Source organism: Neophocaena asiaeorientalis, unplaced genomic scaffold (assembly GCF_003031525.2).
Source record: "Neophocaena asiaeorientalis asiaeorientalis breed wild unplaced genomic scaffold, Neophocaena_asiaeorientalis_V1.1 scaffold40, whole genome shotgun sequence".
NCBI classification, from domain to species: Eukaryota; Metazoa; Chordata; class Mammalia; order Artiodactyla; family Phocoenidae; genus Neophocaena; species Neophocaena asiaeorientalis.
The window spans coordinates 1,786,444-1,809,525 of NW_020185335.1; the positions used below are offsets into that span (position 1 = coordinate 1,786,444).

A 23,082-nucleotide genomic window follows, 5' to 3' on the forward strand; every position below is an offset into this window, starting at 1 on the left:
TTTCAGTAATAGAATTGAGCCTAGGGACTTGGCAAAATAAAGGGTATGGGAAAGGAAACTCAGTTTATGAAGCACTTCCCAAGAGCTCGGCACTGTACCAAGCATTTTTCATACTGTATCTTTAATTTTCAAAACAAGCCGTGGAGGTGGGTATTTTAATCAGAAAAATGTCTCGGAGCATCGACTTGCTGAGGATCTATAGCCCATAAATGGCAGAGCTGGAATTTGAAACCAGATCTTCCTGATAGCATCTGCTCTGTACTTAGCATTGTGTACCAAGCGCTGAGGGGGATGGATGCCATGTGTATGGGAGAAATACAAGGAAAATTATGGGCCTTCCTTCAGGGAACTTACAGCCTAAGTAAGTGGTTCACAAAGTGTTCTAGGACTAGCAGCCTCAGCATCACCAGAAACTTATTGGAATGTAGATTATTGGGCCAGCCCCTTACCCACTGAATCAGAAACTCTGGGGGTGGGCCCAGAGTTGTCTTTAACAAGCCCTTCAGGTGTTTCTGATTTGCTACCGTTGGAAGCCACTGAATTAGGTCATTGTAGTCTATGATCAGACAAGCAGAAGCAACAGAGAAAGCCGCACCTTGTCTCCTCTACCTGGATCCTTTTGGTAAAACTTCTCAGCTAAGAGTAGAAGGCAAGGCTGTCTTCACCATCATCACCCACATCAAGAGGCTGCCCTCAGACGGAGGAGGGTGAAGCGGCTTCAGTCCCACGGCAAAAAACGAGGGAGTCATGGACAGGAAGGACCGCTGCTTTCTTCTAAAACTAGCTGCCATGTTTTCATTTTCTTTTCTTTCTCAACAGGAAATTAGGAATGGCTGGCCAGAAGCTGGGCTCTTCTGCTCTCCTTTGTTATATCCGCCCTGACACTGCCGATCCAACAAGTAGCTTTAGCTTGACCGTGGCCAACGTTGGCACGTGCCAAGCAGTCCTGTGCCGAAGTGGGAAGCCACTGCCCCTGTCTAAAGTCTTCAGTCTGGAACAGGACCCAGAGGAGGCTCAGAGGGTGAAGGACCAAAAAGCCATCATAACAGAGGTGAATCTTGCTCTCCACCGGTCACTTCCGCTCCCCGAATCTAATGAATGCTGTTTTGCATAGAACAGTGAACGTCCATTTTCTTCCTATCAAGCCCTGTAAATTGTATCCAATCCTGAAAATAGTAATAAAATCTAATGAGCAGCTAATGACGAGCAGAAAGAAAAAGCAAATTAATTAGAAATGAAAGATCCTAATTTGTGGTCCTTGAGACATATATAGCATGTAAAATAAATGTAAATGTCCTCCTTGGTTAATTTTCATCTGGTTTGTTATTCCAAACAGAAGAAAAAAAGTTTTATAGTTTGACATCCCTGTTCTGAAATGAAAAGTTTCACAGTATTTTTCCTTTTTATATTGTATATGGCTTAGTATACTCTGGTATTTTTTTTTTTAATGAAGAAGCATCAGTATCTCTATAACTTTTCTCCCTTTTCAGAAGTTAGCATAATGTTTTTTGCTTTCAAAAAGACTTTAGCAATTACATGTGGACATTGTTTACTGCAAAGCAGAATTTTGTTCAGATCTTTTGCCCATTTTTAATTGGATTGTTTGTTTCTTTATTGTTGAGTTCTTTGTGTATTTTGGATACAAGTCCTTATCCGAAATGTTTTGCAAATATTTTCTCCCGGTCTGTGGCTTGTCTTTCATTCTTTTAACTGTCTTTTGCAGAGCAGAAGTTTCTAGTTTAATGAAGTCCCGCTTACCAGTTTTCTTCTTTCATGGGTCATGCTTTTGGTGTTGTATCTAAAAACTCATTGCCAAACCCAAAGTCACTTAGATTTTCTTCCGTGTTATCTTCTAGAAGTTTACATTTAGGTCTGTGTTTTATTTTGAATTAATTTTTGTGAAAGGTGTAAGCTGCTCCGTGTCTAGGTATTTTTTCTTTTTTGGCATGTGAATGTCCAGTTGACCCAGCACCATGTTTTGAAATAGACTGTCCTTTCTTCACTGAATTCCCTTGGCTCCTTTGTCAAAGATCAGTCGACTGTATGTGTGGGTCCACTTCTAGGCTGTCTGTTCTGTCAGAATTCTGTAATAAGGACTATAAAAGATTCCATCCAAGGAAGCACAAAACCAAAAAAAGTATCATTATAATGTGGTTGATGCTATGGAGATTCTGGAAATTTGGTCTTAGGAGAGTCTTTCAGTCAAAACAAATGAAAGATACAAGATAACTTTTTGCTTGATTAGTCTATTACAGAATTTAGATAATGTTCAGATTTTTCTTAGGGAGTCCTGGACAAGTAGGAAACATTTTTATAACTACAGACATTTATTGTTTTCTTATTATCTGCTAAGCATTGTACTTTCACTGTTTTGTTTAAGCTTCACAATAACCCCCATGAAAGAAGTGCTTTTATTTTCATTTTACAGGTAAGGAAAATAAGATTATAAATTTCGAGAGTTTGTGACAAATTCTGATAAATGAGGCAGGATTTTCACCCAAAGAATGACTGCAACTATGAAATTAGTATATTGAGGGCTTCAGCAGTTTTGTTTGGTTTTATCTTGAGAAGAAATCAATATGAAGCATCTGGCAGATAAACATTCCCAGCCTGCAGCCAGGGTTATTCCTTTTCCTCTGAGTTTAGAATTACATCGTTCTTGGTACAACCATTACAGAGTAGGTAAATTATGCCACAGATTTCAGACTTGAGGCATTATTCGGTGCTTTAGCTATAAAAATTCTCTTAGCCATTCAGTATCTTCAGTCCCAACTCTGCCTTTAAATGAGAAGTCATATTTAGTGACCCATCTGAGTTTTGGCCCCTCTAAGAATACTAGTGATGGGGAATTGATAGTTTTGCTTATTGTTTTTCTAACAGATGTTTCTCTATTTAAGAACATGCTGAGGCCTATACTTCATGTTAGAGCAAATACCTTTTGAGACGGAGGTGCCTTTTAGCCACTTAATTTTAATTGGTTTTAACTCAGTCCTCTGAACTATTTGCAGAATAATACCCATTTGATATTTTGTCCTTTTAGAATTCTATACATTTATTTTTCGTAAGTCCACTTAAAATTACACAGATCCTCGGAAAAACCACATAACATGTCAATTCTGTTTTATTGTAGAGCCCTAAGCATTGTGATCTAGAGAGATATAAAATTCGGTGTCATTGTTGCTTGTTTCTCAGAGTTTGCATTCTGCTTGTCTCTAGGACAACAAAGTGAATGGGGTAACCTGCTGTACCCGGCTGCTGGGCTGTACATACCTCTACCCTTGGATCCTCCCCAAGCCCCACATATCTTCCACTCCACTTACCATTCAGGATGAGTTGCTGATTCTGGGAAACAAAGCATTGTGGGAACACTTGTCATACACAGAAGCAGTCAACGCAGTATGCCATGTACAAGACCCATTAGCGGCTGCCAAGAAGCTGTGCACATTAGCGCAAAGCTATGGCTGTCAGGACAATGTGGGTGCGATGGTGGTTTATTTGAACGTTGGCGAGGAGGGCTGCACTTGTGAAATGAATGGGCTCACCCTCCCAGGTCCTGTGGGATTTGCTTCAACCGCCGCCATCAAGGACCCGCCCAAGCCAACCACTCCTTCCTCCAGTAGTGGTATTGCCTCTGAGTTCAGCAGCGAGATGTCTACTTCAGAGGTGAGCAGTGAGGTGGGATCCACTGCCTCTGACGAACATAACACTGTTGGCCTGGACGCTGGCTTGCTTTCAAGGCCAGAGAGGCGCTGCAGCCTCCACCCAACGCCCACATCAGGGGTGTTTCAGCGCCAGCCGTCCTGTGCGACTTTCTCCAGTAACCAGTCCGACAACGGCCTGGACAGTGATGACGACCAGCCCGTTGAAGGGGTCATGACAAATGGCAGCAAGGTGGAAGTAGAAGTAGATATCCACTGCTGTAGGGGCAGGCAGCTTGAGAACTCTCCCACTCTTAGGGAGAATTCTCCTACCCCGTGCCTCGAGGAACGTGCTAGAGGGTTAGTGTTTGGGATCCGAAGACAGAACAGTGTGAATAGTGGCATCCTTCTGCCAGTGAGCAAAGACAAGACGGAGTTACAGAAGTCTCCCTCCACTTCCTGTCTCTACGGAAAGAAGCTCTCCAATGGCTCGATTGTGCCCCTGGAAGATAGCCTGAACCTCATCGAAGTGGCCACAGAAGCACCCAGGAAGAAAACTGGCTATTTTGCTGCCCCCGCTCAGCTGGAGCCGGAGGACCAGTTCGTTGTACCTCGTGACCTCGAAGAAGAAGTGAAGGAACAAATGAAACACCACCAGGAAAGCAGGCCTGAGCCTGATTCCAGCGAAGAGGGTCGGACCGAGCTCTCAGAGGAGTTTGACACGGCGCTGTAGTACTCCCCTGGGGGCCACGGCGCTGGGAAGGCTGTGAGGTGTGGGGTAGGGCACCCTACCAGGGGCACTCTGCCTCTGCATTTCTAAACCACAGATGAGAGGGGGGTAGAACTCGGAGCCAGACATGGTGAGAGCTGTCAAGGTCTTGCTCTGGATAAGCTAGTAAACACCATCAGTGTTCAGTTTCACATTTAACCTGCATTGGGATCCCCAGGGCTACTGGGGAGCAGGCAGGCATTGCCCTGTACCAGTCCTACCACCTGCCATTAACCCTTTCTCTCCTAGGATAATTTTGAGAATTTGCCTGCCTGGGCAGAAAAGGGACTATTTCTGTGGAGGAAATAACTGAAGATTGATTCCCTTTACTGATTGCTGCTGTTGGATCTCTGTGACAGAGAAATCACCTTATATCTCAACCTGACGGGATGCAACGTGACGAGTCACATGGCTTTTCCTTCTTCTCTACGAGAATACAGCCTATCAAAATGATGTTTATTGGAAATGTAGAACCAATCAAACAGATAATTTATGTATGTGATGTAGTGAGAGCACTTTTCATTGACTGTGAACTTTTTATTTTTGAATCTGCACTCGAGCCAGTCTTCTTAGAGGCAGCCCAGCGCCTTTGTCCACAGGCAGGATGATCATCGGGTGTTGGCGCCGGCTGTGAGGGTTCTAGGAGGTTCTAGGAGGGGCCCTGGGAAATTGATTTAACTGTTGGATGTCAGGCTGTGAACGTTCCTGAGACACAGGGGAGTAGGACCTTCTTTGGGGGATGAAGACGGGGAAGGAGTGAGGACTAAGACTACTTCCCCCCAAATCACAAAAAGAGAATAACTCCTTGACAGATGTGACACCTGCTAGGAACCTCCCAGCAGGTCACAAGAGAGGCATTTGGGGATTGGCCTCCTTCCATAACATGTGATGGAGGTGGCAGTCAGCCTCCTAGCACATAGGGCCAAGGCTGCTGCTGCTTACATGCAAGTAACCTTGAGTTATAGATGACTCTGAACAGACTGAGGCCGAACGAGCACAGATGGATGGATGGAGCTTCTGGGTTAGGCAGGTTCCTTCTCTTACTCTAGAGCAGAGAGATGGTTTTCTAAAACATCAGGAGTGAGTTGAGGGTTCACCTCTTAATGTTTAACAGAGTCTTCTCTGAAAATGCTTATCCATCTCACATGGTTTCACAGTACTGGGCTCAATTTCTGAAAGACTTAATTGAGAAAATCCTAAGCATACAGAAAACCTGGTTTACTGATTTTTTTTGCACATTCCATGTAACCCTTGAAAAATGCAGTTCCTTCCATAATTCTGTTCTGTTGCCTTTTCTTTTAGAAGATTTACTTAGGAAAATTAATTCCTCTTTATTCCTGCGAAGTTTTGACATTGCTTAATGTTACCCAGTGGGGAATGTGCTTTGAATTTTTAAATACTTTCACAATTAAAAAGAAAATAGAGTGGAACCATTTTTAATTTGTTTCATGAGAAACAAAATGTTAAAGATACGGTTAATCTATACATATATTTGTCTTTTTTTTGGGGGGGGCAGAGGGAAGTTTTGTTAAAGCAGTGGTAGAAAACCAGATGACCACTCCACAAATGGTTATGTATCCTCATCTTCTCAGAGGCCCCGTACCCATGTGTGTGTGTCAGTGGGGTACACTCTTGGGGGGGTTCCATACCAATGGCTGTCTAGTGTTCAACCCATCAAGGATCTGAATTTGAGTCCCCAAATTACCAGGAACATAGCTTTTCTGTGTCAAACTACTGGTTAGCTACTGCAACATTTTAGAACTCAGGTCTTGATTTGAAGTGGGGAACATAGTGGTTCATGCAAAGTTCAGGTGCTGTAAGAAAGATGGGAACAGTAGTATGTTGCCGCCTTATTTTTTAATAGAAAAATTGAGGGGGGAATGAAAATGACGGAAAAAACCCAAGATGACAGTGTTGGAAATTATTTTGGGAATATACCACTTCAGTAGTATAGTCTTTTAAAAATTATCCTTTATCTGTGAACTTTTCTTGTCTTAGCTTCCCACCCTACTAATTGGAACCACCACAAAACCCAGTTATGAAATGACTTTACTAAAAGTAAATGTATTTACTTTTTAGTCAGAAGGACCCTAAAGTTCCAGATGTTCTTTTATGTGGTAGATTTATGTTCAGGAAATGTTAGGTTGTATGAAAACCTTTAATATAGGCTACACCAAAACTGACTACTCTTTTTTGTAACTTCCTTTGATTCATTTCCCTCTATAATTGCTCTTTGTTAAAACAGGGGATGAAAAGGCCATAGCCCATCACCAAGAATACACAGAACTCTTTTGACCTATGAAGTCATTTACAGTTATTGTGTGATCTGATTAGGTTGTCAGGTGGTGAAAGCCAGTAATCTGTCTCCAGGTGAATGTAATCTACTTCCCAGGACTTCACCCAGAGATGTGTTCCCCAGGTGGGCAGAGGCCCGTTGATCTCTAGCCCAGAGATCCCGGCCTCTGCATGATTCTCAGGTCCTTGTGAGTACCTCCCATTTAATAGAGACGTTTAAGAGAATTTCTGAAAGAACATCACTCCTGCTTAATGGGAGCAGTCCAGGAGTCCCATGGAAGAAAGAAAAATACACAAGTCTTGGCAGCCATGGTATTTTTATTTTTATCCAAATGGATCGAAACTACATTTGAAAATTTGAATGCTAGTATGTCATACATCTACCGTGCTACCATAGAGTCATTGAATTACCACTCCTCATTACAAGAGAGGGCTTTATTATACTACTGTAGAGTGTATGTGTGCAATAAGTTGATAAATTCATTTTCCTGGTGTATAGAAGAGCCAACACAAGCAGCTTGGTGATCATTGGGTGCTATTTTCTAGGAGATGGAGCCAGTGAGGTTTGGCTGATCTACTGAATATCAAATGATGCCCTTCTTTCCATGTAGGCTTTCAGCAAAAGCAGGTACTTGGAAGCCACAGGCTCACCTTCTCTATCTACTCAATAATTACTAATGAAGAGACCTCCATAAGGGAGCACTTGGCTGTTATTGATAAATGTACCAACTATTAAATAGTCTCCAAGCCATTCAGTGATGTCCTCAGCATCACTATAGAAACTGTCTTGTGTCACTTTTTACTTCCCTCTGGGTGGGGACTTTCAGACTCCCCCAATGGCAAGTTAATCTTTCTCTCCAGTTAGTGACTTTTGCCCCATAGTTGGGTAAGCACTTCCTGGGTTGAGAAAAGCAGCTACAGTAAATCCTGCTCTGTTTCACTCATTTGATGATCATTCAATCACACGTAAGCTCCTTCAAAATTTCACGCACATCTCTCAGAAGCTGTAGGGTTTTCTCTCACTGTTGCCAGTGGATGTCATCCAGACAGTGAGTTCATATCTTATGGTTTTGTGCAATCATTGTCATATTGTAGTCCTAAGACTCATTATAGTGTATTTTTGATATTTTTGAAATGTGTTAAATTTTTTAATTCAATAATATGAGCCAGAGCATGTTGCAGCAAATCTATTGTTTGTAAAAAAATAATAAATAACAATAACAAACAATAATAATAAATAAAATAAAATGGAATCTTTTTCATGGCTTTGTTTTAAAATGGAGTACCTGTTATTTTATAAGTACGTTATTTTAGCATGAAACTGTAATTTTCTTTAACTTGTATGTGAAATTAGTTTCTTAACCAAAAGCACCTTTAGGATTTTTCTGCTTTTTCTTGTTGTAGGGGAAGATAACAAATGAAACCACATTCCATAACACTCTATGAACCTATGAGTTGAGGCAAGAATAAATATTTTTGATCACCATTTAAGCTGAAATAGCAATAAAGATATTTTACATTAAGAAATATTATATTCTAACTTGGTTTATATGTTTAAAGAAATCCCAGAGACAGGAAGCATGGTCCTTATTTCCATGCAGGTTATCAGCTGACTAGAGGGAACTTAATTTGTAAATAATCTACAGCTCCTCTTAAACAAACCACAGAACTACCAGTGATACCGAGGAACTAAGTGGGTAATCTGGCCATCTTGTCTGTCCTAATGGCTTTGGTGTTAGAGTTTAAGACAGTGGTGAGTTCTGGCTCACACAGTACATCTAATCTAGCTAAGCCTCTAAATTGTTCCCCTCCCCTCTCCCCATTGGTTGTTTCCCATAATCTCTGGACTTCCAAGCAAGATTAGCTACCTCTCACTCCAAATAAAGGCCCAGTTGAAATCATTTTGCAGGTTTCCTCCTCGTTTAGCAGAATGAAATTTTGAAAACTTGGTTCACCAACTGTTCCTTGAGCACCTCCAATGTACTGGGCTCAATGCCACCATCTACTTTCATACCTCGGTTCCATGACACGCACACGTGCCTGCAGGGTGGCAGAAGTGAACTTCTCTGAGTGTGTTCTCTCCGTGTGATATTGTCTCCCTGGTACATCACACACCACAAGAGCACGTTAGTCACTCAGAACACTTTCCCGTGTGTGATTCACTGGGTCTGAGTTTTTCCTCTGCTACTTAAAAAGATTCGACTTTAGGCAAGTTCACCTCTCCAAGGCAGGTGGTTTTTTTCTCGATTGTGAAATGGAGATAATAGTCTCTCTCTCAACAGCTGTGAGCTAAAATGAGATGATGTCAACAAATGCTTCCTTAGCTCAGTACTGGACCCGGCACAGTGAGCACTCAATGAAATGTCAACCATTGGGCGAGCCACTTAGCCTTCTTGAACCTTCATTTCATCTGTAAAATGTGAGTAAGAAATCTTGACCTGCCAACCTGCCAAGTGGTAGTAACTAAGGCAAGTTTTGCTAAGGCATTTTGATGTCGCTACAGTGATTTGAGAGGAGCTGAGCTGGACCAGTGCACCACACAGGGGTCGCAGTGGCCAAAGTCCTCATTTTTCCAAGCCCCGGACCCAGACACGGGCAAAGCTCTACTCAGGGTATGTTTCAGGGAATAAATCCTAGGTGAGAATAGTGTGTGTTGGGAAGTTTTTGGGGGGGGGCGGTTCGGGTGGGAAATGGGTTGTTTGATTTTTGCTGCTGTTAGACTTGTCTTACCACTCAGTGAAAACTCTGCGGGACTCCAGCCACTGCCTCGGGCTAAGGTGGTGGAGCAGAAGCGGCTTCCTGTGGCACTGGTGTTTGTATTTTAAGCTAGCAGTGTAGACTTCTAGTTGTTGTTTTCCTCCAAGCTTTACTTTTTTTTTTTTTTTTCAAGCTTTACTTTTTGTAAAAGTAGAATCTAGATATTTTCTCATTTCTGTTTGAGGTTTAGTTTTGATCCTTCACCTTGGATAGGTTCTATAAGAACTAGCAATAGGAAGGATTTAAGAGGAGAGAGGAAAGGTAATATATTCCAGAGAAAAGAGTCAGCAAACATGCAGGGGTGAAAATGGCCAACACACATCAGAGGAAAATGACATTGGCTGAATTTTTTTAATAGCCACTTTGGCATACATTGAAACGGGCTTATGTTTGCTGATTTCTTACTAACTGTATAGACAGTCTGAGATTTCTGTCAAAATTGCTGTTTTTAGAAGTGTACTAAAAATTTGGTTTGAACTTATTAATAGTTTAATCTCATTTATAATATGAAAATAAAACAATGTTATAAAAAAAGATGGCAACTAGAAAAACTACCCTTTATAATAAGAACATGTATATTTCTAGTTGCATCTTACATGAACGGAATATCTGAGGCTAGTTGTAAAGTATAAGCACAGCTATAAAACTTTAGGTTAACATTACTGAAAGAACTTTATTTTTGAGATTCAGTGTTAATGATCTGTTACATTATGGAAACAATTCAGAATTGTGAGAGATTACAATCGACCTTTGAAGGCCTACTCTGTAGGGCGCTGGAAGGGATGCAGAAATAAAGAAGGCTCCAAAACGCCTGTATAGTCTAGTAAAGTCAACTGCTTTATCTTTGTACTCAGCTGAATAACACGTTTAAGAAGTTTATGAATTTTATTTCTCACTATTTGGAGGCGTCATATTTCAGGAAATTATAAAATATTTCAGGAAAGTGAATTCCAATCAAATGACTTGAAATAAGAGAGCAACTAGCTTGGAAAGGTGGCAAAAACCATTTTATCTGAGCCCTATCCCAGGAATCCCAAGGAGGAACATGCATGCTAAAAGCACCTACCTGTCTTCAGGTTTCAGGGATCCAACCTCTGGGACCCATACAGTCATGGTATACTGTCGAATGGGCAGGAGAGTTTTCTTCCAGGAGAGAGCCAGAATGTAATTACTCATTTGGAATCTAATCACACAAATGCTTTATAATCATTCCCCTGGGATCAAATACAGGGGGAAACGGCATGTTTTTCTTAGTGACTTTAGTTTGGTCAGGCAAGCTATTTCCACTGTAACACTGGGCCTGCTACCCCTGATGTGTTGTTCTCATCTTTCAGAATTTCTCTGGCTACTCAGTATTATTACCTTACCATTTGGTAAGAGAGTCAAACCATAAGCGTATATGCAAACTTCCAGTGTTGATATTTGTAGCGAAGGTGGAGGTATTTTTTTTCTAGCTCTCAGCCAACAAAGACATTGATAGAAAAATGGGATGATCATCTAGCTTTGCATTGGTGCCAAAGGGAACATTTGTAAAATCAAGTACATGAAAACCACATTTATGTAATGTGGTGTTTGAGAGAAATAAGGAAGCTGCGTTGACTTTTAGGTTCCAGTAGTAGATCTCAGAGTATCCCAGACCACAGGTATTCTGGTGCATCATTATAATTGCCGTGCTGTTCTTGGCTGTCCTTGTAGTGCTTCTGTTCTCGGTAGCTCCGCAGGGCCAGCACCACGCTGGCACCATACATCACCACCAGAAGACAAGCAAAGGTGGCTGCTGCTCCATCAGTGCCTGCCAGCTGGCAGTTCATCCAGGTGAGACCCCTGCGGGCATAGACCCTCTCTCTTGTCCTGCAGGTGTCTGTGGCATTGATCCGCAAGGCCGCGTGGAGGTAAAGGCCGATGCCTACGCAGTAGCCCAATGCCGCGAGGAGGCTGAAGGCGGCCTCAAAGAGGAGCCACTTCCCCGGCAGTTTGTTTAGACTCTTGGCTCCTTGGAGTAAAACACCCAAGGTGAGGACACCCAGCCCCAGAGAAACAGCCACGCCGCTGTATATCAGGGGCGCCCGGAGGATCGTGTACTGCTGGTCCAGCTGCCGAACCTGCTCCAGCTCAGTGCCCTCAAACGGTGAGTAATAGCCGTTCCCAAAGCCACCGCCGCTGGCAAAGCTGGCACTGAATCCAGCAAGGACAAAGTAGGAGGCCACGATACACATGAGAACCATCCCATTCAATATCACCTCCACTATCTGTATCACACCTAGGAGGAGAGAGATTGGGAATTTAACACTGACGTCACTTACCCAGGAAAGCTCTCTAGGTCAGGCAAGAGAAATACCACCTGATTGTGAGGACATGGTCAGACTCAACATTAACATCCTTGGTTTTTGTTTTTTAATACTCATGTTTGAAAATCAAAATGCCACTGTGGAAAAACTTTTGGCCGTTACTTTAAAAACTATACGTACATTTACCATGTGACCTTGCAACTGTACCCCTGAGCATTCATCCTAAGGAAATGAAAACTTTGGTCTACACAAAAACATGTACACAGATGCCACAGTAAACCCTAATGCCCTCCAATGGGCGAATGGTTCAACAATCTGGTACAGCCATCCCCAGGGGAAACTCTACTCAGCAATGAAAAGGTATGAGCAGCTGATACTCAGAACTCAGATGGATCTCAAGGGATTCATGATGAGTGAAAAAAGCCAGTCTCAAAAGGTTACATACTGTATGATTCCATTTACATAACAGTCTCAAAATGAGAACAGATTAGTGGTTGTCAGGGAGGAGTGGGATTGGGGGAGCGGGAGGGGGATGGGTGTGACTGTAAGTGGGGAGCGTAGGGAAGTTCCAGTGATGGAACAGTTCTGTAGCTGATTGTGGCAGTGGTCACACGAATCTACACAGGTGATAAAACCGCACAGACCTACACTCACACAGACATGAGTGCATGTAATACTGGTAAAATCTAACTAAGTTCTGGAGAGTGTCAATTTCCTGGTTGTGATTTTGTACTATAGTCACCACTGGGGAAAACCAGGTTAAGGATACACAGGACCTCTGTTCTATATTAGCAACATTTTGTGAATCTATAATTATTTTAAAGTTTAAAAAAAATCAAAATGACATAAAAGGGCATAAACTGAGAAAAATCACCCATGTCCCTGCCCACCCTGTTCTCTACCCCCAACCACTTTCATTATTTTCTGATATAACTTTCCAGCGTTCGTTTATGCAAGTAAAAGCACTCAAATCTGAATTTCATCCCCCCTTTCCCTGCTTGTGTCACAGGGAGGACACCACACACACTGCTCTGCATTGTGCTTTACTCTTCCTGGAGATGTTTTCAGATCAGCTCCTACAGTGTCCACATGCTCTGTTACGTGGCCTCTAAGCCCGCTGTGTGGGTGGACCAGTCTATTCAGCCAGGATCCTACTGCTGGATACTTGGCCTCTTCACTTGGGGGGGGTTCTTACAAGTTTAAGGAACCCACAAATGCCATGAGGCAGTGGAAGCCAAGAGGTGAATGGAGATGAATGTCGACTTGTCCAAAGTACCCTTTCATTTGTCACTGACAGGGGCTCCAGCCTCTCGTTAGGCATCTTCCTGGGCGAAGGTCTCCTGTTGTTCTCTCAGGGGTCAGAGATGAGAATTAAGAGAAAAGCATATGAACGTAGAGTGGGAATGCCAGGCTCACATCCCCACTCTTTACTGCCTTGTGACCGTGCCCAAGTCACTGACTCTAAGCCTCAGACACTTCATCTGACAAATGAAGGTAATGCCTCCCTGTCTTATCCCACAGGGCTGGGATGAGGCCCAAATGAAAGCAAGTATGTGAAAATACCTGGAAAATTATAAAATGTTATACAAGTGGACGGTGATACTACCCAGTAACATATATAAAATGGAAGGAGAGGGGACTTCCCTGGTGGTGCAATGGTCAAGAATCCACGTGCCAATGCAGGGGACATGGGTTTGATCCCTGGTCCAGGAAGATCCCACATGCCGCAGAGCAACTAAGCCCGTGAGCCACAACTACTGAGCCTGTGCTCTAGAGCCTGCATGCCACAACTACTGAGCCCGCATGCCACAACTACTAAGCCCACATGCTGCAACTAATGAAGCCCGGGCGCCTAGAGCTTGTGCTCCGCAACAAAAGTAGCCATCACAATGAGAAGCCTGGGCACTGAAATGAAGAGTAGCCCCCGCTCGCCGCAACTAGAGAAAGCCCGTGTGCAGCAATGAAGACCCAATGCGGCCAAAAAAAATAAAATAAAGGGGATTAATAAGAGATTTAAGAAGAAAAGGGACAGGGACTTCCTTGGTGTCCAGTGGGGAAAACTCCACGCTCCCAATGCAGGGGGCCTGGCGTTCAATCCCTGGTTGGGGATAGATCCCGCATGCCGCAATTAAGACCTGGTGCAGCCAAAATAAATAAATAAATATTTTAAAAAAAGAAGAAGAAGAAGAAAAGGGACAAATTTATGAAAAGCATGGTTTCCCAGAAGTCAGGAAAACCCTCTGATACACAAGGGGGTACCACAACGTTTATAAACTGGGCAGCTAAAGACCAGTATGTCTCATGTACTTAGGCAACAGCTACTGAGCTTGCTGATTCCATCTCCTGCTGGGCCCACACAAATTCCTAGGAGGTCCACGGAACGCAGCAGTTACGGGCTCTGACAGTTGAGAAGCTACATTCCTCTAATTTAAATCTGAAAATAACATCAGACCAGAACTGCCCACTCTCCTCCCAGGCACCATAAGCTACTGGCTACTCTCTCCCTACAAGCAGCGCAAATTAATTGACCCAGACATCATTCTAATTCACAGGGAGTGGCTATCTCCCCCACCCAACTCCTTTCTCTGCCTTGGTTTTCCTTCTGCATGCAGTTAATCTCTCACCCCCTGAAGGGAAGCAGGGATACCGTGCTACTACAAGATGTGGGCAACCTGAATGTTTCCTTCTGGGACAAGATTCTGCCAAAACAGCAGCGGCATAATCCACGCAGCCCATATCTGCCAGGCTGAAATGTAATATATCTATTGATAGATCTTGTCAACCACTCCACTGACTGCAACAATCAAGAGGAATAATGGTCTGTTGCTGGGGCCAATGATGAAGAAATATGGCCACTGGATATTATCAGAGCACCAGCCAGGCCTGACCTGGCTTTGCTGAAAACATCGAACAGGTTCAAGTATTTCCAAGCATGTTGTTAGTGCAGAAAGATTCACAGACATCAGGAGAAAAGAAAAGAGTGGGCTACTAGAGCTAGCGGTTTATCCCTATGGAGGGATAAACTGTAGAGGGAAGTGGAAACTGAAACAGACAGGAGACTTTTATTGTAAAATAGCATCTTTTGGGGTGAGGCTGCTTTTGTGGCTGATCATTTAATACTCTGCTTAACTAAACATCTACTATCTGCCTTTTCACTGTAAATGTGAAAAAACTGAGGAAAGCAAATCAAATTAAAACATATTTTTCTAAAATAAGACTAAGACATGTGCAGTCAAGTCTTACATAAAATGAAAAAAATTTTTTAATTTCCTCTCCAGAAGCAAATACTGTTAATACATTCTCATATATTCTTCAAGAAGTTTTCTAATCATATACAAGCAACAGTATGTATTTCCTTTTGTAAACCCAAATGGAACTCATCTTTTAAATGTGACAAGAAAATAATATTATAAACATATTGTAAAGAGAACCATCACCTCCAAATTAAAATTTTTCTTTGGATTTTTATTGGAGTCATATAAAGCAAAGAACATATTCACTTGTACCAAGAATATATTATAATGGGCCATAAGTCCTAATTTAACATGCAGTAAGAACCCATGAAGTTGTCTGGCCAAAAGTAGCATACTTATCCTGGGAAAGATTTTACTTTCTTTAATTTTGGATGGATCCTGAATTCCAGATGTCGGGTTGAATGCGTCGTACAATGGTACATTTACAAGAGGTACAAAACACTTATTGACCTTTCAAGCCCATTGTAAGGGGCTTGTTAGAATACCTCCTTTGCAACCCAGTGAATTAATCTGATTCCTCTTTCCTCAGCCCACATCTCCCTCCAGCTTACATCTTACAGCCGCAGTTTCCCAGGCATCCCCATCCCCTGCCATCTAGAGCATTAAGGAAGTGAAGGGCCTAGAGTTCAGTGAGGAAAAAATTCGAGGCTAATCTGCTTAAGACCGCTGTGTTTAGAGAACTTCAGGCTGAAATGTTTTTTCATGTCTGTGTGTCTTTTCGTGAACTCTGAGGATAAGTTTCTTCAAATTCACTTGGTTATCTCCCTTTATTCACTCAAGAAGTGCATTTTGCTGCAGCATATGCCTTTTCCTTGTGGGTCTTGGGCTCTAGTTTCGGTTGTTTTTTGTTGTTGTTTTGTTTTTGTTTTTTAAAGTAATTATGGTTGGTCCCTCGCCAACAGAGGGCTCCAGGACCAGGGTTTATTACATCAGGCAGTGCTGCTCTATGTACCCTGGAGCTAGGCCCAGCAAACTAAAATTGGTCTGTTACTTTCCAAGGGTTGGCAAGTTCTGCAACAAAATATTCCACGAAAGACAGTGGTTCAGAGTAACTTCCATCACTCAAGTTTTTCGGAACTTTTTTATTTTTTTTTGCAGTACGCGGGCCTCTCACTGTTGTGGCCTCTCCCGTTGCGGAGCACAGGCTCCAGACGCGCAGGCTCAGCGGCCATGGCTCCGCGGCATGTGGGATCTTCCCGGACCCGGGGCACGAACCCGCGTCGCCTGCATTGGCAGGCGGACTCTCAACCACTGCGCCACCAGGGAAGCCCTGGAACGTTTTAAAAAGCCTAAAACTCCAGCATTTCCGCAGGCTTCTCTTTCAGCTTCCTAACCTTTCGGTAACCCCTTATGGCCAGCACGGCCCCCAGGGCAAAGACCCCGATGCCCAGGGCAGCAAAGATTCCAGCACCTATGTCTCCCCCATGGAAATTGCAGCTGAAGCCACTGTATCCTTTCCTCTGGTACAGCGCCTCCCTCTCCTTACACACGGGAGAGGCGTAGGCAGCCGAGAGGTAGTGGAAGTAGAAGTACAAGGCTGGGATGTATGCCCCAGCAATGAGCACGTCCAACAAGCCTTCAATCACCAGCCACAGGGGGCAATGCCACGGGACCCGCAGGACGCCCATGGCGATGAGGAGGCAGCAGAAGGCCATGAGGGCTCCGCTGCAGGCCATTGCCACGGTGACCATGGGCAGCTTTAGCTGGTAGAACTGGACGTCCAGCTGCTGCGCTTTCTCCCCGTCAGCACCATCGAAACCACTGTAAGCCCCTCCGTACTGGTAGTAGTAAATGCCCCCCAGGCTGGTGATGCCCGTGTAGCCCCCTGTGGAACTGTAAGACACAGAGCTGCAGGCCAGGATCAGCAAGTTCAGGAGAACCTCCAGCATTTGGCAGCAGGCTGCAAAAGAAGGGCGTGTTACCATTTTGAGAGATGCTACTTTGCACTTGGAGACTTCCACCTTGAGGCTTATCTTCCCCGTGGCAGCTCACACCACAGCCAGCTCTTTATTCTGCCCCCTGGAAGGCCTGAGCAGCCAAAGCTACATGATTAGCATTAGATGGTAGCAGGGAACTGTGGTCTCCAGAAATGATGTCAGAGGTACTTTGGACTCCAAAGGGTTAACTCTCAAAAGAGCAAAGCAGCCTGCTCCAGGTGGGCTGCAGGACGATGCAGGCAGAAATCAGGCCAGTGAGCAGAAAGAAAGGTGTCCTTTATGGAAGCCAAGAACATTCTCTGCCCTAGCCCTTCCCTGCCAAGAAGACTGAAAAATAGTTATATCCTCTTTAGATATGTTTTGTGGCCATCTTCAGTTTGAAAGAGGAAATTTCTCCAAATTTGAAGGAACTTATAGTGCTTAAAAAATATAATGACGTTAGAAAAAAAGCATGGAAGTTATCCATCACAATGTTAACCGTCGTTCACATATATTAGGGATAGGAAAGGTTAAGTTAATTAAACCTATAAGGCTTACTGAATTAGAGAAACATAATTGGTTTTACTGTTCTTAGACTTTAATTCAATAAGTATGTTTTAAAGTTTAATTTTGTTTTCTTTTCATTTCCCTAAAGAGCACATCTGGGCTGTGATATTTTTCCAGGGCTGGAGTTTTTCAGGACTCTTGGCTGCTTTATCTTGGACAATGAAAGAGCCCCAGATCTTCCACCAAAGCTGGCTACTTTCCTTAAAGTCAGCTTTACTGTTATATAACTTATACACAACAAAATGACCCGCGTTAAGCAAACAGCTTAGTAAGTTTTGACAACTGTGTATGCCATGTAATCATAATCAAGATATAGACTGTTTTCATCCCCCCAGAAAGTTCCCTAGTCACCCCTTGTGATCAACCCCTCACCTTCCTCCTCAGGCCACCACTGATCTGCTCTCTGTCATTAGGAACTAGGTTTGTCTTTCTCGAATTTCATGCAAATGGAATCATACAGTTAATGCACTCTTCTGTGTGTTACTTCTTTCTCTCAGCATAATATAAAGCTGGGTGCTTCTGAGCTGGGAGTTGTACGTGCTGACATAGGCTCAGTCCCATAAGCACTGAGTTAGGGTATTAAATAAGCATATAAAAGGGGGAGGGAGAATGCAAGTTGGGGGGCAAAACCCCCACCACTGCCCTCTGAACCTTTTCAGTGTGGTCACAAGTCAATGCCACTGGCAGTGAGAAGCCATCTCAAAACCTAAACCTCCAGGCTCTGAGTGAGAGACAGCACCACTGACTATAGAGATTACAACGTTTGGAGAGAGAATGAAATTAAATTTTTAAGGATGGTTTGCAAGTAAGGGAAACATCAAGCCCTTGCATGAAGCTGAATGCAAACATCACCCTTTTTTTTTTTTTCTTCACAATTTCCTTGTTACACTGGCCTAGCTCTCCTTTTACAATCTTCTCCATCATGATTTGAGCACCAAAGGTCTAAAGAAAGAGGAAAAGGACAAAAGGGAAAGGGGAAGCTGCTCCAAATGCAAATCATCGGAGGGAGCCAGGAGGGGAGCAGGCCATGTACCTTCTCCCCAGGGAACTTGTAATTCCTCACCAGTCCCTCCAAATAATAAACCTATAACACAACCTATATATGACAGGATTCCTAGTGATCTGATATGCACATGTGACGTCTGTACTTGCTGTTTATCTGATCTTTATCCTCAGCCTTTAAAGATTTTAGTAGCTGAGGAGTCCTGCCCGTAACCGTGAATTCGGGGCTTATCTATTTTTGTCAGTGTTCCACTGAACTTCCTAAGGGTGACTCAGCCCAAACTGCAGGGTCTCCCTAGGAAGTTAGAGAGAGCCACAGCTGCCTCCCATTTTTGCCAGTTTGCCGGAGGAGGACATGATTTCACTGATGAGGAAAAGAAATCACAAAAGATCTACTCTAAGACGAGGCTGAAAATCTTCAGGTGACCTTTACCCAGGTGTGAATTTCCTGTTTGAGACAAGTTCCCAGTGTTTAATGGCTGTTGCTCTCAACACAACACAGCATTGTGTATTTATATGGGTCCCTGCGTGTCCAGAGATCTTTATAAGCCCTCATTTGTTAGCTTCTGACTGCTGAACTATCCTTTCACTATCTTGACTCAGAAACCCAACATCTAGGCCCAACCAAATAGCCAGAAGCAATCAGAGCTAAATCAGGGGCCTCAAGCTCTGCCCTCTCCTCTTGGTAAATCAGTCGCTGAAGAATACCTCTAGAGAGAAACCTGTTAAAGAGCGTCTGGCTTGTTCCTATTCTTTATATCATCGAGAAAAGAAGGTCAAGCACGTAAACCACTTCAGGCCTTAGAGTCAGGCTCTAACTTTCAATTCCAGCTCTTCCACTTAACTGCTGTGTGACTTTATATAACTTACTGTACCTCTCTGAGCCTCAGGAGTTATTGAGAGAATTAAAAGCAACGGGGTGTGCCAACATACGTAAACTAGAGCGAGGATTCTTGTACCTGGATTGCCTAGAGCTCTTCCATGAAAGTTCTACATAATCCCATAATAATTTATCTCATTGTAATCACTCTAAGAGACATCTTCAGGGGCTTCCCTGGTGGCACAGTGGTTAAGAATCCCCCTGCCAATGCAGGGGACACGGGTTCGAGCCCTGGTCCGGGAAGATCCCACATGCCACAGAGCAACTAAGCCCGTGTGCCACAACTACTGAGCTTGCATTCTAGAGCCCGCAAGCCACAACTACTGAGCCCATGTGCCACTACTGAAGCCTGCACACCTAAAGCCTGTGCTCCACAACAAGAGAAGCTACCGCAATGAGAAGCCCGCACACCACAGTGAAGAGTAGCCCCCGCTCGCCGCAACTAGAGAAAGCCCGCACGCAGAAATGAAGACCCAATGCAGCCAAAAATAAATACATAAAAAAGAGACATCTTCAGGTATAAGTTCCATGATTTCTCCCCCTTAGGCCAAGAAGTTTTCCCCTCTTAGTCATAGGTAGCTGAGGAAAATTTCTTACCCAATCATGTGAGCCATAAGGGTAAGATTTTCTTCACCCTGACAAACCAGATTTTCTTCATTGTTGGCAAGGCCAGGCCTGGTGCTAGGATGGGAACTCTGGGAAACCACACTTGGAGCTGACACATGATATTATTTAAGTGTTCTTCATACTGTGGATTCTAATAAGTGTGGTTTTTTGTTTTTGTTTGTTTTCAATGAAATAGAAGTTACTGCCCTTCGTAGGTGATGGCGTGTTGTTTCATGACGCGTGTGTGCACATGCGTGCACATGTGAACTTGTTGTTAATGTGAAACCTATTTCTTACTGTGGGTCTCAGTCAACGACATTTAAAAGCCATAATGGCAGGTTTAGGCATCAGATCTCCTGTCCTGTGGCATGAGCTCAACCTGGCTGCCATCTCCGGTGATCTCTCTTTAACTCGGCCTGCCTTGCCAGAGGGGTCCCCCTCTGACAGCCGGCAACTCAGAGCTGGCTCTGAAAACTGCAGGCACGACTGCCTCACCACATCCGGGCCCATCCGAGGAGAAACACGGGAAACCTAGCCGCCCCTTTCAGATGTTCCTACCCTTCTTTAGAAAGTGTGAACTTCACGCAGGTATGAAAACGAAAATACGAGGAAACCAAAAGGGAAGTCGGCTTGAATTTTTGCTCCATCATCTCGGACCCCGTCCAGAACCACCAGCAACGGTAAGTAATTGGTCAAACTGCCTTCAAAATGGCTCACCTCTCGCGGTGCACAGGTATCTGCACTTGTGGCATTCCAGGAGCCCTTCAGCCTCTGACTGGTAATATTCCACTTCCTGTACTCCAGGCCTGGGGGTCGAAAGCGGATATCTCCCTGAAGTGGGCTCACTATAATCAAACACATGTGTGGCCATTAGCGGGCTTCAAATTCAATAGCTTGTTCAGCATTAGAACTCTGGACACCTCACGCTGGGCTCAGACATTAAAGAATGCACAGAACAGAAAATCTGCCACAGATTTCATATTCCAGAGGATTTTCTGGTTTATTGGCTATACAAGGCCTGCAAACACTTGGCCCAGTTCTGCTAATTAAGCACGTCACTTATCTCAGTAATTCTGAGCCCCGCCTCCCATGCTGGCTTGGCCTGCAGGGGATATCTAACAGGTAGCTGGGAGCCACCTGGGGGAGCTTTTCAGTTCAGTGAGGACTAGGCCCTCTTCAAAACTAGTTTGCATTCACAAGACTGATGCCCAGGCTGGCATTCTCTTCCTTCCCTTGTTACTTTGGAAAGAGTTGAATCCACAATCATTCTCTAGACTATGGGTGGTACAGACAACTTTGGACATCTTCACATCTCTCCCTATTCCTCTGCCAGCCCTGGAATATTCTGTTCCTTCTCCTCACTGCCCCCCCCCCCACACACACCCTTCCCAATCACTTTATCCAGCACATCCTGGGCTTTGTCCAAGATTCAGTGGTGAACGGTGGGGGCTGCATTCTACTAGCTGGGCTCCAGGGATCCTTCTAGAACATAGATCTCACCATGTATTTTTTGCATTTGAAATCCATAAAGTCCAAACTTTAAGCACAGCAAGGGAGGGCCCGTGCTCATCTCTCTCCACTCACAACCTCATGTTCACAGACCCAGCCATAGTGAACTGCCCCTCTCCCCGCCCCAAAACATGACCTGCATTCCCATGCCTCCAGGTCACCGTGGAAACGACTTCTCTGCTTGAGACAGCCTCTTGCTCCTTCTCCAGAACTCAGCTTTGAGGCTATCTCCTCCAGAAAACATTCCAGAGCCCGGTCAGGGCCCCAGTTCTGTTCTCTTTGTGTCTGTCCCCCCGCTGGAGTGGCACGTTTCACAGGTGCTGCAAATTGGTCTGTTTACTTGTCAGTGTCCTGTGGACACTGTGAGTAGATCTCTGTAGTTTCTGGCCCTACCTCCCATCCATTAAATACATGCTTATTATGTGGAGGAGAGACAGAAATAAATTGCTCTTGGTTTTAAACCACCAACTGTGAGCAGAAGAAGCAAAAGTATTCCCTTCACTAGCTTTGGGGCTTGGCGGGGGTGGGGACAGGGGGGCCAGGACACCAGTTTAGAAGGAAACCTAAACATGAAGCTCTGGATTCTCCCAGGCCTGGCAGTTGCAATGCAGTGTGGCTTTAGGCAGGGAGACAGTAGCCAGTGCCTGTGACTGTAACTGGGCACACCCTTTGTCACAGTTTGGCTAGTTAGTTCTAGATAATGTAACATAAACTCAGGATAATAGCTTTCCCGCTGTGTGGACACAACCAGAAGAGAGACTGGGCTTAAGCCTCCAAGTTCCATAGCAGAGAGGAGCCTGGACTCCTCCTAGGGACGAGGGCAAAAACCAGAAGGCAGTCATCACTCCAGTACCTGCCTGTCTCCTTCTTGGCCTGGCGTCTAATCTGGGCATTCAGTAATATTTGTGGAGTTGGATGGAATGTGCAATGGAAAAGAGACCACTTCCCTAGAGGGGGAGTGGGGTCTAGGACCACCACCTCTCTTTCCTTCCGTCCTTACCCTCTCCCAGCTCAGTCTTCCAGCACGTCACGTTGCTCTCACCCCACAGGCCTTATGGGAACTCTGTTCTACAAGGTAGTGATGGCAAAGTTTGTTCATTCAGGAGGGTGGGGTTTGAAACAATCATGGGGTTTGAATGAGGCTGCCCAGAAAGACCTCACTGACAAAGGGGGAAAAAAAATCTCTGCCCTTTTGTGCAGAGTTTTAGGTACATTCAGTTCTTTGGCTAAAAGTGTATCTTCTCCCAGCTGTCTGGTTTTGAAATGCATATACCCCTGGAAGGGATTACACATTAAACTATTAGCTTTTCATTGGTCTTTTATTAGGCCCGGGCCTCCAGGGAACGGGACTTTGGGGAGGGCTGGTTGTGGAGCACAGGACAAGGGTCTGAAGCCCCAAGGGGCAGTCCTGTGACCACATGGGTGGGGGTCAGAGAGGGGCCTCAGATTAACCCAACCCACCCAATCTCCTTCCCACCCCTTCCCTTTCTAGTCCTGAAGTCCTCTCTTCCTCTTTACCTGGTCCCCGGTCCTTCCACTGCTAAAGGGGAAGTGGGGGGCAGGGGGGTGAAGGGTGGAGGGAGGTGGGGGGTAGGTCTCTG

At 44.3% G+C, this 23,082-nt stretch overlaps 2 protein-coding genes across 3 annotated transcripts in view; one reads left to right on the forward strand and one right to left on the reverse strand.

Moving 5' to 3' along the window:
- The window catches only part of PHLPP2 (PH domain and leucine rich repeat protein phosphatase 2), a 64,452-nt gene extending 56,493 nt beyond the window's left edge, over positions 1-7,959 (forward strand). Inside the window, exons 17-18 of the mRNA XM_024735666.1 lie at positions 820-1,051; positions 3,217-7,959. Of these exons, the coding sequence (XP_024591434.1) occupies positions 820-1,051; positions 3,217-4,371 (1,387 nt within the window). The 3' untranslated portion in view covers positions 4,372-7,959. The remainder of the gene's footprint in view (positions 1-819; positions 1,052-3,216) is intronic.
- A 2,153-nt stretch (positions 7,960-10,112) lies between these two features.
- Positions 10,113-23,082, reverse strand: part of MARVELD3 (MARVEL domain containing 3) — a 13,720-nt gene continuing 750 nt past the window's right edge. Inside the window, exons 2-3 of one of the 2 annotated variants that reach the window (XM_024735668.1) lie at positions 20,690-20,817; positions 10,113-11,719 (exon numbers count right to left, since the gene is read on the reverse strand). In XM_024735668.1, coding sequence (XP_024591436.1) covers positions 11,082-11,719; positions 20,690-20,817 — 766 coding nt within the window. In that variant the 3' untranslated portion in view covers positions 10,113-11,081. Of the gene's footprint in view, positions 11,720-16,217; positions 16,902-20,689; positions 20,818-23,082 lie in introns of those variants that run through there. The other variant, XM_024735667.1, reaches the window with a different exon arrangement.